We start from the raw sequence: 14,960 nt of genomic DNA on the forward strand, positions 1-14,960 counted from the left end.
GGTTCATTGTAAATCACATCTGATATCTTTGATGATTTCTTAACTTGTACTTCTTTTTCTAAGGTTTAAACGAGTCCCCGGTAGGAAAAGAGACACTGGATGCTTTGATGATCTTGGCCTTTTCAGAAAATGCTGACCTACAACATTCTGCTGCCCTTTACTATTTGCATATGAGCCAGCATAGTAAGTGCCAGGATACTTTACTATAAGTTGTATGTTAACATTGTCACACAACTGATCCTGTACTTTATAGCAATTTCCAAATGTGAAGTACAGTATTAAGATATTTGATATTGCAGGTAGGATCCGCTCCAACGTGCTAACTATTAGTTAGGATTGCATAAAATGCATTAAAAGCTTTGTATGTTAAACATTCTTTACATGGTGATACTAAATATCATTTCACATTTCTATCACAGTAAATACACAGCTGCCTGCAGAGTTCTTGGAGCCATATCAGCCTTTGCTACAGTCTGCTGACCTGGAGGTCCAACAGATGTCTTCCTTGTCTCTTGTGAATTTTCTTCTTGAAGGAAACTGTAAGTGGACAATACAGAATAATTTAATGCGAGACAAAATCAGAAGAAATTCCCAGCTCAATTCACCAACCAGTTTGCTTACCAACCGAATTAACCTGTCTAACAGTATGTGTTAAAAACAGGGGTTTAGTTAGCACACATTTGTAAACACATGTGTAAGCTGCAGGGCCTCCCTAAAGGCACTTAGGGGCACTGTGGACACCCAGCTCATAGCACAATGGCAGCAAAGGCATCCAGTGTGTCCACTCACCAGTATACATCAACAACAAACAAAATGGCCCCTGCCCCCACCTATAACTGGCCTTCATAGCAAAGAGCTCATGGAAGGGCAACGCATGCGAGACCAAATCAGAAAAACTTCCCAACTCAATTCACCAACCAGTTTGTTTACCAACCTAATTAACCTGTCTAACAGTATGCGTTTAAAAACAGGAGTTTACCAGGGGTTTTTAGCGGACCAGACTTCTAAAAAGGCCTTGACTGATCTTCCTTTTCAAAGAGATTGCCTGTTTGGACCTTCCCTGGATGACATCATTAAAGGTCTCACGGAGGGGGAAGAGTGCCTTTCTTCCACAGGCTAGTAAGGGCAAGGACCCTCGTCATAGACGTGGGCCATCTTTCTCATCTCAGCTCATAGGAAGTTTTGTTTCATCCCTAGGGTGACTGACAAGGGTTCAAAACCTTTCAGGGCCTCCTCTGGTGGATCCAAGTTAACTTGGTCTGGCAAGTGGAGAGCGGGCTTTTCCAGACCCGCAGACAAGGCTCCTTCAGCGTGAAGGTGCGCCCTCACCCGTATCCGGGGTGGGGGGACGTCTTCGCTTGTTTCCAGACCCATGGACTTCCCTGGTACAAGACAAGTGGGTCCGCAAAGTCATACGGTCCAGGTACAAGATCGAGTTTTGTTCTTACCCCCTGGAAAGGTTCTTTCCTTCCAACTTGCGTCTGTCCCCGGACTGCTTACAGGCTTGTTGTGGGGCGGTACAGGACCTGTTATTTCAAGGGGTGATTGTCCTGGTTCCGACATTGCAGTGTTTTCAGGGGTTTTACTCCAACCTGTTTACACTTCCCAGGAAGAAAGGCAAGGCACGTCCTGATCTGGACCCCAAGGTGCTGAACTGCTTTGTGCGGGTGCAGAAGTTCAGAATGGAGTACATTCCATTGGTATCCCTGCATCAGGTGGATTTTCTTGTCTCTATTGACATCAAGGATGCTTACCTTCACATTCCAATATGTGCCGGTCACCAGCGCTTCCTCCGCTGTGCCCTGTGAGTGGAGCACTATCAGTTTTTGGCGTTACCCTTTTGGTCTCGCCTCCACCGAAACATTGGCCCCCGGTGCTAGCATTGTTACGTCAGTGGGGGATCGCGGTACTGGGCAACTTGGATGACCACCCACTGCTCTGGTGGAAAACCTGGAGATCACCATACAAACTCCTGAGGGAGTTCGGCTGGTTTCTGAATTTTCAGAAGTCTGCTCTGGTTCTGTCCACAAAGCATGACAATCTGTGTCTGACTCTAGACTCAGCCTCAGCCAGAGTGCTCCTTCCTCTGCACAAACTGCAAAAACTTCAGGCAGTGGCGGAGCCAGAGGGCTAGCTGGGGTGGCAATTGACACCCCAGAGGACATCCTTGCCACCCTTGTTGCCACCCCGCTCGCGCTCGCTTATGCTCATAACATTAGCTGAAGGAGAGGGCGCCCTGTGCAGCAAGTTCTCTGTGACTGTGTGCAGGGGCGGACTGACCATTCGTGCGGCGTCAGAGGGGGGGGCCCCATAAGAGGCTCAGCAGTCTGTCCCTGGAGGTGCCCACACAGCTCACACTGCAGAATGGAGGACATCTGTGCTTCAATAATGCAGTGAAGAATGGATCCTTGCTGGCAGTGGATGCGGCTATAGGAGAGGAGTCAGGTGCTGGCCGGGATCATAGTGCTTTATTGGAGCTGTGGGGATGATGATAGTGACAGGCGCTCCGGCCACCTCTCCTCCCTGAAGAATTCAGCTGAGGGGCGGGGCCACACATCCATGCCGTGGGGGACAGCCAGGAGATCGTCGGATGCTGCAGACTGAGACAGAGTGCAGAGTGAAGAGAGTGGAAGAGGTCTCGGAGGAGCTAGCCGGCCACCCACCCACCCATCCCCTAACCACCCTGACCTGTGTGCAGAGCCAGAGCAGCAGCAGGTCAGACAGTGTAAAACACATTTTTGTCACTGGCAGGAATTGTGGTGTTCCAAGTTGATTTCTTGACTGAAAACAGAGATGTAAATGCATGTCTAATGCTTCCAGGACTTCAACTTTTTTTTTTTACAGACACTTAGATTTACACTGGTGCAATTGAAGACATTGCATGTGATTCGCACCACCCTGCTGTGCAAATTACATGCGATGTCTTTGCAATGCGAATTCAGCCATACAGATTGTACAGATTGTATGGCTGAATTTGCATTGCATTTGGACCAAAGTCATGCAGGACCCTTTTTTGGTCTGCCCCAGAATCAGATTGCGTGGGTGTTCACACCTATGCGATTCCATTCCTGCCTGAACTGACAGTTTGCACTGCAATATGTGAATTAATCTGGGGGTATCGTTACCTTTTGTATTGACACTCCCAGCGATTCGCATATGGCAGTGTGAACTGTCTGCGAGTCGGGTGCAATGCGGGAACCCGCAGTGGATTTGCAGGGTTACCGCATCACACCAATGTGCAATGTGAACCGACACTTGGAAAGGAAACCATAACTCCTCCTGAAAATCCACTGCGGGTTTCCACATTGCACCCGACTCACAGACAGTTCACACTGCCATATGCGATTCGCTGGGAGTGTCAATACAAAGGTAACGATACCCCCAGATTAGTTTGCATATCGCAGTGTGAACTGTCAATTCTGACAGGAATCGGATCGCATTAGGTGTGAACACCCATGCAATCTGATGTTGGTGCAGACCAAAAAAAGGGTCCTGCATGACTTTGGTCCAAATGCGATGCGAATTCAGCTATACAATCTGTATGACTGAATTTGCATTGCAAAGACATTGCATGTGATTTGCATAGCAGTGCGCCCCGAATCACATGCAATGTCTTCCATCGCACCAGTGTGAACCAGCACTAAATGCTTCATTAGCATGTACATAGCTAATGTAATAAAGTAATTTTGTACAAAGTGCACTTACCCCCCTACAAAAACATAATCAGTTAGTCTCGGTCCACATATATGCGATGCAGGAACCCTGCAAATCCACTGCGGGTTCCCACATCACATTCAACTCTAAGACAGTTCACACTGCCATATGCGAAACACTGGGGCTGTTAATACAAAGTTAATGACCCCCCCAGATCAGTTGGCATATCGCAGTGGGAACTGTCAGTTTGGACATGAATCGGATCGCATAGGTGTGAACACCCGTGAGATCTGATTCTGCTGCAGACCCAAAAAAGGTTCCTGTGTAAGTTGTGTCCGAATGCAATGCGAATTCACTACATTGATGGGTTGGGATGCTGGTTACTACATCGTCAATTGATGGGGGGGGGGCATGCTGGTCCCTACATTGATGGGGGGCAATATTGTGCAGCCCTACTCATAGGCGTGCGCACGGGGTGTGCCTAGGCACACCCTAATCACCCTGGTGCAGTGCTTCTGCCATGGCCGCCGCCGCTGTGTCTGCTGCTTTCTGCCCCTGGCTGCTCAGCTCCCGACCCAATCCTGTCGGTGCGGAGACTGAGAGGGACTGTCTGGGGGAGGACCCTGGCCTGCTGTTAGTGGGGATCTATATAGGGGACCTCACCCTGGCCTGCTGTAAAGGAGGATCTATGGGCGACCTGCCCTAGCCTGCTGTAAAGGGGGATGTATGCCATAGATCCCCCTTTAGAGCAGAGCCCTGTGATCGGCGTGCGGCCTTAAAAGAATAATGTTTACTTTGATAATTGTTTATTTAATTAAAAATGTTTTAATACCGCTTAGAATGTTTGTTTACATTTATTTATAAAAGTGTGTGTATATGTATATGTGTGTGTGTGTGTGTGTGTGTGTGTGTGTATATATATGTATGTATATATATATATATATATATATATATATATATATATATATATATATATATATATATATATATACACACGCATGTATATTGACCCCCCAAAATAATACCTTGCCACCCTTGTTTTAAAAGTCTAGCTCCGCCACTGACTTCAGGCTGCATTTCTTCTCCTGCTGTCAAGCAGATGGTTATCCCTCTGGACTTGCATGCAGGTGCTGGGCCTGATGTTGTCTACCTTCGAGGTGGTTCCATTTGCACAGTTCTATACGAGGTCCCTGCAAAGGGAGATTCTTGGCAAATGTGACAAGAACCCGCAGTCTCTCGTCAATCCGGCTGAGTCGGGGAACGAAGGGATCACTCATATGGTGGCTTCATTCTCCACCGCTTCGGCTGGGTAAATTCTTCCTCCCCTTGTATTGGAAAGTGGTCACCATGGATACCAGCCTGTCTTAATGGGGAGGAGTCCTCGGCAAAAAGAGTCCAGACTAGGGATAGACCGATATGTTTTTTTTTTTTTCAGGGCCGATACCAATATTTTGGTCACAACGTATCGGCATCGCATCGACCGATATTTTTTAGAGTTTTGAAAAATAAAGACAATTTTTTGACACAAATCTGGCACTGAACATGTTAATTTTTGTTTAATGCTTAATGGCTGGCTGGCTGGCACCCTGTGGTGGGTGGGTGGCTGGCTGGCACCCTGTGGTGGGTGGCTGGCTGGCACCCTGCGGTAGGTGGATGGCTGGTACAGGGCCTGCGGGCGGCTAGCTGGTACAGTGCCAGTGGCTGTCTGGCACCCTGTCTGTGGTTGGATGGCTGGCTGTCTGGCACCCTGTCTGTGGGTGGATGGCTGGCTGTCTGGCACCCTGTGGTTGGGTGGCTGGCTGTCTGGCACCCTGTGGTTGGGTGGCTGGCTGTCTGGCACCCTGTGGTTGGGTGGCTGGCTGTCTGGCACCCTGTGGTTGGGTGGCTGGCTGCCTGGCACCCTGTGGTTGGGTGGCTGGCTGGCACAGGGGCTGTAGGTAGCTGGGTGGTACAGTGCCTGTGGCTGGCTGGTACAGGGCCTGTGGATGTGGGTGGCTGGCTGGCTGGCAGCGGGCTGCTGTGTGGTGGGTGTATGAATGTGATACACTCCCGCGAGACTAGTCCCGACTCCAGACAAGACTGTCCAAGGAGAGGGAGGCGGCCTAAGAAGGCAGAATGATGTCACAAAAATATCAGCAATATCAGCCAGTTCCAGGGCCGATACCAATATATTGGGGAAAGTGCATATCAGCCCCCCAATATATCGACCTTGCTGATATTCGGTCTATCCCTAGTCCAGACTACAGATCAATGTCCTGGAACCCCTGAGTGATCACACTGTGCATGGAACATTGGACGGATCGTCTTCAGGAATGTCCAGTGCGCATTCAAGAAGTGTTCTGGTGGCTCTGGAGGTAGCCAACATTCTCAGGTGGGCAGAACAGTTCATTCCAGCTCTCTCCGCTGTACACATTCCCGGGGTGGAAAACTGGCAGGCGGATTACCTCAGTCGGTAGGCGTTGGACCAAGGGGAGTGATCCCTTCATCTGGAAGTGTTTCATCAGTTGTCTCTGGTGGGGCATCCCTGGGGTGGATCTGTTGGCGTCTTGGCTCAACAGAAATGTGCAGAAGTTTGTGGCACAGTCATGGGATCCTCTGGCGGACGCCACAGACGCGCTGGTGGCCCTGTGGGGTCAGTATAGTCTAATTTTCTGCCTTCCCTCCTTTCAAGCTTCTGCACAGACTTCTACGCAGAAGGGATTCCGGTCATCTTGGTGGCTGCGGACTGGCCTTGCTAAGCTTGGTACGCTGATCTGGTGTGACTGGTTGCCGACATTTCCTTTGAACCTTCCTCTCAGGGAGGATCTACTGTCCCAAGGGCCTATCTTCCATCCTGCTTTAGTCGCTGGCTTTGACAGCTTGGCTGTTGAACGTCAGGTGCTGAATGATAGAGGTTTGTCTGAGTTGATGTTTCCAACTCTGATAAAAGCTAGTAAATCTACTTCTAGGAAGATCTACCATTGTACGTGGAAGACGTACATCACGTGGAGTGAATCTCTTGGGGTTCATCCTTGCTCCTTTTCAGTGGCTCGGATCTTGACCTTCCTTCAACGGGGGGTTGAGCAGAAACTGGCCTTGAAAAGTATCAAGGGCCAGGTGTTGGCCTTGGCGGTCTTCTTTCAACAGCCCTTGGGCACACCCTGCCTGGGGCGTACTTTTCCTCAGGAGGTTTGGCACATAGCTCCTCCTGTTTGGTCTCTGTTGCCACCTTGGGACCTCCAATTTGGTGCTCAGTCCTCCAGAAGCCTCCTTTTGAGCATCTTCAAGAGATTCCTCTGCTTATGTCTCAGAAGATGGACTTTTTGGTGGCTCACTTCTCAGCGCAGGGTGTCTGATTTGGCGGCGTTATGCTGTCGTTCACCTTACTTTGTGGTTCAGAGATATGGAGGTTCTTCGCCCCTGTCCATCGCTCATTCCAAAGGTTGTCTAATTTTTTCTTTTGAATGAAGACATTGTGTTGCCTTCCCTGTGCCCCATGTCAAAACATCCCAACGAACTTGCTTTGCATGCCTTGGTAGGGGCAATTAGGGTGTACTTGTCAGCTACGGAGTCTTTTAGGAAGTCGGATTCACTATTTGTGCTTGCGGATGGGCCTCGGAAAGGGTTGTCTGCTTCCTCTGTGACTATTCTTAGGAGGATCAGACCGACTGTGACTCAAGCTGATTCCATCAAAGGTCAGGTTCCTCCTTTCCCTGTCAAGGCTCACTCTACTCAAGCGATCAGTGCCTCCTGGGCTTTCCGTCATCAGGCACCAGTGACGCAGGTTTGCAAGGCGGTCACCTGGTCGTCGGTGCACACTCAATTTCAAGTTCTATAAAGTGGATATGTTGGCATCTGTGGATGCTTCTTGTGGCTGCAAGGTTTTGCAGGCTGCTGTTTTAGAGGACCTGGTCCTCTTTGAGGGTGTATTGTTTTCAGGTGGGCTCCAGTTGTTTTGGTTGAGCTCCTGTTACCTGGTTGGGTATAGTTTTAGCCTTGGGAATTTTTTTCGCTGTTCCCACCCCTCATGTTTAACACTGCTTTGGGATGTCCCAATGGTTAAGAAGATCAGGAGCTGTGTCCGTCAATGAACGAAAGAGAAAGGGATTTTTGACTTGCCATAAAATCCATTTCTCAGATGTTCATTGACGAATACAGCACCCACCCCTCTGTGGAGTTGTAATTCTTCTGACCCTGCTTGTAACAAAACTGAGTACCTATAGCAGAGAGAGGGAGTATACCCCCTGGGGCTGCCCATAGGCCTGGTTAGACTTTTCTGCCTAGTGTCCTACTCATGTAGGGGGCAGTATAACCAATGGAAGGATTTGCCCCCGTAATGACCAGACCCTATTTTGTGATTCGGCACTGCGTTAATTTAACGGACAATTGCGCGGTCATCTGACGCTGTACCCAAACAATTTACGTCCTTTTTTTCCCCACAAATAGAGCTTACTTTTGGTGGTAATTGATCAGAAGAGCGACAATTATGACATTCTCAAAAAAACAAAAATTAAAAAATCAAAATTTAACATTTAAGGCCAATTTGTTTTCTGCTACATCTTTTTGGTAAAAAAAATCGCAATAAGCGTATTTTGATTGGTTTGCGCAAAAGTTATATCGCATTTACTAACTACGGGAAAGATTTATGTCATTTTTATTGTTTTTTTTTTTTTTGCGGGACTGCGACATTGCGGCGGACAGATTGGACCCCTAACTGACATTTTTGACACTTTTGGGGGGACCAGTGACGTTACTACAGTAATCAGTGCTAAAAATATGCACGGTTACTGTAATAATGACACTGGCAGGGAAGGGGTTAACTCTATTGGTGATCAAGGGGTTAAATGTATGCCTCATGCTTAATGTGGGAGGGGGTTCTGTGACAGATGCAGAGATCGCAGGTACAGCTATGCTGAATCCTGTGATCTCCTCCTATCTGTCACTGAGAAGATCTGCCTGCTTTGTTTACATAAGCAGACGGGTATTCTCACAGATTCCACGGCGATCAGGGGAGGGAGGCGGCAATCGCTACCTCTCCTGCCCCGGCCCGACTCGCCACCAGAATCACGTGAACTCCAGCAACTTAGGTCTACTTTGCTGGACCCAGGAGAGCCGCACTGCCGCAGTAGGATTACTGTGAGCAGTCGGCAAGTTGTTAAGAAGATCGGGAGTTGTGTCCAAACATCAGAGAAATGGATTTTACGGTAAGTCAAATATCCCATTTTTTTAAAAAAATTTTTTCAACGGTTGTGTGGTTTCAGTTGTGGGTAGGCAGGAGGAGATGCTTGGGGTGCCAGAAATTCTAGACCTTCAGGGTTAGAGTCTTCAAATCCAACCCTATACTTTACAATTTCATAAGCTCATGTAACACAAATATAGGGTGACTAGTTCTTCAGTAAGATTTTAAAATACTTTTGCTTTGTAGGAAAGCAAATCTAATTACACTTTACTGTTTTCATTTTTGTGTACAGTAAATAAGGAGCTTGTTGTCCAAGTGGGATTGCTTGAGCCAATACTCGAGCTTCTGGAGTCCGGGGATCCTGCTGTACAGTGTAACTCCTGTGCATGCATCATGACTTTGGCCATTTCTGGTAAGCAATAGTGACACAATAGTATGTGTATTTATTTTTGTTAGATTTTCTTTAGTGTATTTTCCATCGTAATTTTTCAACAACTCTTAACATACTGAAGTGAAAAGAAGCAGGAGGGCAAATGTATAATTGTAGGTACGTGCAGACTGCAAGTACTGTGGTAAATCTAATTTTCAATTTTATGTTTTGTTTTTCAGAATCAAATCGAGAGGCCATTGGTATTGCTGGAGGGATCCTTCCTCTTCTGACATTGGCAAAGTCTTATGATCCCAGAGTCCAGCAGAATGCTGTTGGGGCTATTCTGAACTTGACTCGATCAGGTTGCTATATATAGGATTCCTAATGTATGAGTGAGGTAGCGTTAGACCCTGTTGGTAGTGAGTGGCTCTGTGGCAGCTCTACTCGTGGAGTCCTCAAAATGTGGGTTTAAGGATATGAAGCTTGAGAAGGTGGATGTGTAAATAGAATGCCTGTCTTGAAAAGTCAGCCAGTTGAACACTTATTTGACAGCTGAATTTGGGCTCTCCAATTCTTCATGGTTTTGGTAGTGCAAGATTTGTTGGTCATGGGCAATACAGTCTGTGTCTTAATTTGCTAATGGCCTTCTGGAGTGTCTGCTGTGCATGCCACTGTGCAGACAACAGACACTCCAGAACAACAGCGGGAGATGTGCAGGAAGTAGGAGTTACGCCCTAGAAACTTTGTTGAATTTTTTAGGTCTCCTGCATCTAAGCTAAGCACCTGGTTTAAAGCAAGCCCTAAATTACCCGTGTAGCTGTTTTATCCTCAAATTTAACAGCAAAGGTATTTATGTAACCCCTCTTTAGCAGAGTGAGCTGAACTGCAGGGAGAATGGACTAGAACTCAAATTTATGTACTTCTGCTGTGATATTCGAGAATAAATTATTCCACACGGTCTGCAGCTACAGAGATCACTTATAGGTTGTTTAAATGCTCACTTACTGCTAAGTTTTATGTAAATATTTTTATGTCCGTAGATTGGTTACAGGTTCACTTCGAAATAAAAACTGTAAAGATCAGATATAATGTTAGAAAAATATACCAGGTGAATAGTAGTTGGATTAAATAGGTCTCCTAATTTGTGCAAGAAAACGTTTAAAGATGGTAGTTAAAAAATCTTGTTTTTAAACATCTCATCAAAATGGGATAGATAAGCCAGTGTGTGTATTGCTTTAAATAAAAAATACTTTTTTTTTTTTCTTCTATAGCATGCTGTGGTTGAATCTTCAAATATTACTTGCCTAGAATATTTAATGAGTATTTCTGTAAATCTAATTGTAGAGCGCATTAAAAGTATCTTGTGTCGAGAAGGAGCTCTTCCAGTCCTGACTCTGCTTCTGCAGTCAGCTGATTCAGAAATCCAGGTATGAAATGGTGTCAGTTGCTATAGTATGTCAGGGAATTGCAAACTGTGGCCCTCCAGCTGTTGCAAAACTACAAGTCCAATCATGCCTCTGGGTGTCATGCTTGTGGCTGTCATTCTTGCTATGTCTCATGGGACTTGTAGTTCTGCAACATCTGGAGGGCCGCAGTTTGCATATCCCTGGTCTATGTGAATAGATGGATTTTTAGTATTTTCAAAGAAACCACTGACTGTTAGAATCTTTGCCTTTGTTACACTAAGGTTAAAATCTCAATCAGCTGATACTTTGTGGCTTTGTGACCCCCCCCACTCCGGCCTTTTCACAAACATTTTTATTTTTCCTAATAATGAGAAGACGTCAGAGAAAGATAGAGCAATATCTCTCTAATTTTAATTTAAATTTTTTCTTTACTTTACCTGTCTTGTGTTTTTTATACTTGTATATGTTTTTGAAACACTCAGTACCCTAATAAAACTAAGAGCTTTGCTATCTGCATGACAAATGTAGATGTATGGGCCCATGAGTGCTCCAGTGCTTAACACCTCTCCCCAGCAGGCTATATGCCTCTTTCCACAGATAGGCATTTAGCGCTGTTAACAAATACTCCAAATAACATGCCTTCTGGTATTATTTTAATACTCAAGTGAGGGCTCCTTCCTTATATGATGCATAAAAGAAATAGAGGCTCAAAGTGTCAAACTGTATATATACAAAACACTTAAACTGAAAGCTACGCACACGATAAAACAATGAGGCCCCGTTCACATTGCCGCGATTCGACTTGGGGGGGGGGGGGGGCGACCTCCGAGGTCGTGGTGCGAGCAGCGCGCCGTGACCTCGGAGCGGCCGCCACGGACTTCATAACATTGAAGTCTATGGCGGTCGCCTCTGGGTCGCCCCAAAGAAGCTCCGGACCCTTTTTCTAAGTCGGAGCGACTTGTGTCGCTCCTATTAGAATGGGTCCACAGCTTCCCTATGGAAGGCGACCTACGGCGACCTGTGAGGAGACCAGGTCGCCTCACAGGTCGCCTTATTGTGAACGGGGACTCAATCCAGCTTCAAATAATGACCCGGCAATAATATATCTTCTCACATATTAATTATAACATTCATCGAAAGCATTGGTTTTAGCAAACACCCGGTAAGTCGACCATACCCCAGAACGTTTTGCCCTGTATGACTGTCAAGGGGATGGTTGGACGGCTTAGCAACACAGAATTTATACCCACCCATCATGCTTTTTTTTTTTGTTGAGAAATCACTTTGAAAAACACCCCATAGCATTTCTGGCCATGGCCATCTTGAGTAAGGGCAAATGAATTATGTAGCATTTACTTCCTGGAATCCTTCCGCCCTTAGCTCAAGCATACATACAGGAGGGTGCAAAAAAACCTTCTCCCATTCCCTCCTGAAAACTCCTGGGATGTATGACATCATTTGCCAAACCAGCAAGTAACTGAAGAAATTAAAACCAGAAAATATGATATACTTTCCGATCTCTTTATTACTAGCAACACAAGGGTTAAAAATAATCAAAGTTGATTGGGAGAGTGAATTTCCACCTAAACTCCATGTCAAAATACCAACTCGATATGGAGTGTGGTCGAGTGGCAACCAGATGTGACGTAAGCTCTTGCACTGGAAGTGACATATCAGAGGTTCGGTGAAACATATTTGTCCTTTGTTCTAGCTACAGAAATACAAAGGTATGACTCAGTTTTTGTAGAATGCAGACTTATTTATAGTCCTTGAGTGTTACTGGCATAAACACCACTGTTTTAGTAGTTCCAAGATGAAAAACGTCACATCTAAACACAGGATCAAGACATCCACCTAAAAAATAATTTAGTATGATTAAGTTGCAGGCATTATGTTTCCTAGAGGTAGCCCCCGGTGAAGTTTCTTCATCCTTCTTTTTTTTACTTTGATCATGCACCTATACTTGTTGGCATTGATAGTCTGTTTGTGGTGAAATTGTGACAGCAAATGAGCATCTAGTTCTCTTAACAGTAAATCAATGTGTATCAATTTAAATATGCTACTAATACAGTTTTTTGTGGCCTGAGTACAAGGTTTTAGGATGCAGTAAGGGGAGAGCTGGTCATATTCTGAGCCAGGGTGTTCTATCAAGGAAAGTGTGTATTCAGGAACAAAAGTGAGGAAGGAAGGGACCTTGCAGTAGTCTTAGCACTGATTAGGAAACTGCGCACACACACACACATTCTGCATGGACCCTATCCATGCACATGTATTCTAAGTGTCTTCAGATACTCAGCTGATGTAAAAGGGAGATAAAAACATAACACTAAAAGACAGATACCGCAAGCAAGGTAATAAAATTAATGGTGGAATGTCACAGTAGCAGGTTGTATTTTCACAGTAAAAGAGGTGCATAAGGAAAAGGTGGCAAAAATGCACATTTTCCCGTGATTTAATCAAGAGGAATAGAAAAATACTTGCTGGTTTGTCATTTAAAAATGCACTGTTGTGGGCTAACACACACAAATTTTGCTGACTTTTTTTTTTCTCAGCCCTGCCCTGTTTTTTTTTTTTTTTTTTTACAAAATTATTAAACCACCCCTGCTTTTAGATCTCCACAACATAAAGGCTAATTATTAGTGTTCCAAGATAAGAAATAGGAAGGCTCTATGTGATAACACAGGAAGTGTGCAGAGGACACTAAACCGCTCTAAATTTCTGACAAATCAATAAGGCTTTTTCATTTCTCGGATATAACAAAACATTTTCAGTGTTAAATTTAACAAGCCAAAAATAATTTCTCTATCATCTGTTGACAGACGCAGCCCTTATGCTTCTTAGACCATTGGGTTATGCTGCCATCTACTGGAGTAGTACTAGGAAGGAAAAAACAGTTTACCACGCCCACAGGGGCTGTCCCTGTAGGCATAACCCCACACACCCTGCTCCAGCATACCAGTTTGTATCTGCCTAGTGAAGGAGTAGGACCTAGGTTTCCTGCTGGGACTTTGGTCTCAGTTTTTTTTATTATTTTAAGAATATTTTGTTTTTATTTTCTTTACTCACTTCTGCTAGTTAGTGTTCAAGGGGATTACTCCTGGTGAACTACAAGCAATAGCCGGCTGAAGTTTCGCACTGGATAATCTAGATCCTTAAGGTCTCCCAGCCTGGCCTACAAGCGTGAGCAGGTTATAGTCCCGCACTAGGCCTCTCCATGACAGAACTCCGATGATCAACTGTGGGGACCACGCTCAGCGCTCTTAGAGACAGTACACCTGTTTTAATTTGAACTAATTATGGAGTCCCAGGCAGTGTTTTCACCCTCAGACCCCCTTAATGTGACTACCGGACCTTCCGGATCGCAGTCGCTGGCCACGATTTCAGCAGCACTGGAAAGCCTGGTGAACAAGGTCAATTTTGTGATGATGGTTGCCACGGATGTCCCCCCCCGCCTTAAGGGATCGCTGTTCTCGCAATCAGATGGTGAAGAAGCCCTGTCCTTTTCAGCTGCAGCATGGGAACGCGTTTTGGTGGAAGCCCTGATTGTTTCAGTAAGGGAAACTCTAAAAATGGCAGATGAGCCCACACCGACAAGGTGATTCCCGCAAAACCCTCGTCCTGAGAATTTTCATGATATTGTTAATGAACAATCGCGGCGCATCAAGCATGTGCGAATAGTACCTAAGCGCTTTAAACGCCATTATCCCTTTGCAGAGACGGTTTCGAACCGTTGGATGGTACCGCCTAAGGTAGATCACCCTGTATCCAGGTTGAACAAATCTACTATAGTGCCTGTGGACGATTCCCCCGTGTTTTCGAACCCGGTGGACAGGTGGGTGGAATCAGTTTCCCGCCACCTTCATGTGTTGGCGGGTTCAATCCTGAAACCGATTTTTGTGTCTGTTCTGGTATCACAGAATAGGTAAGGGTATATAAGGGGAACTAGATGCTGACTTAAGTTCCATCAACTCCAGGGAAACTATGGACCAGATAGCCCAGGCCCTGGTGTTCCTGTGTGATGCGTCACATTCCAGAATAAATCCAAGAACCAGGGTTATAAATGAGAAGTGGAACAAGTCATTGAATATACTTGTAAACTGGTATATCTTTAGGGTTCATCATCATATATAGTATGTAATCTAAATGAAAAGCCAATTAAAGGAAGAAAAAAAAAAAAAACAGAACTTTGTTAAAGGGGTTTATACAACCAAATGCTTTTTTTTTTTTATAATCAAAAAGCAGAATTCCAGATCTGTCATGCATTGTGAGCGTACTTCATAATACGATAGTTGGTTAGAGAAAAAAGAGTTGACAAAGTATTTAGGCATAGGGAGGAAATGAGAGCCAAAGCACAGATCAAGTGATTAAAAGT

At 45.5% G+C, this 14,960-nt stretch overlaps 1 protein-coding gene across 1 annotated transcript in view; it reads left to right on the forward strand.

The window, feature by feature from the left end:
- LOC309549428 (uncharacterized protein) overlaps window positions 1–14,960 on the forward strand; it is a 123,891-nt gene that overhangs the window by 34,632 nt on the left and 74,299 nt on the right. The window contains exons 2-6 of the mRNA XM_082249718.1: window positions 64–183; window positions 420–539; window positions 9,105–9,224; window positions 9,422–9,544; window positions 10,527–10,609. Coding sequence (XP_082105844.1) covers window positions 64–183; window positions 420–539; window positions 9,105–9,224; window positions 9,422–9,544; window positions 10,527–10,609 — 566 coding nt within the window. The remainder of the gene's footprint in view (window positions 1–63; window positions 184–419; window positions 540–9,104; window positions 9,225–9,421; window positions 9,545–10,526; window positions 10,610–14,960) is intronic.

Source organism: Pelophylax lessonae, assembly GCF_965119305.1.
Source record: "Pelophylax lessonae genome assembly, chromosome: 3".
In the NCBI taxonomy this organism is placed as follows: Eukaryota; Metazoa; Chordata; class Amphibia; order Anura; family Ranidae; genus Pelophylax; species Pelophylax lessonae.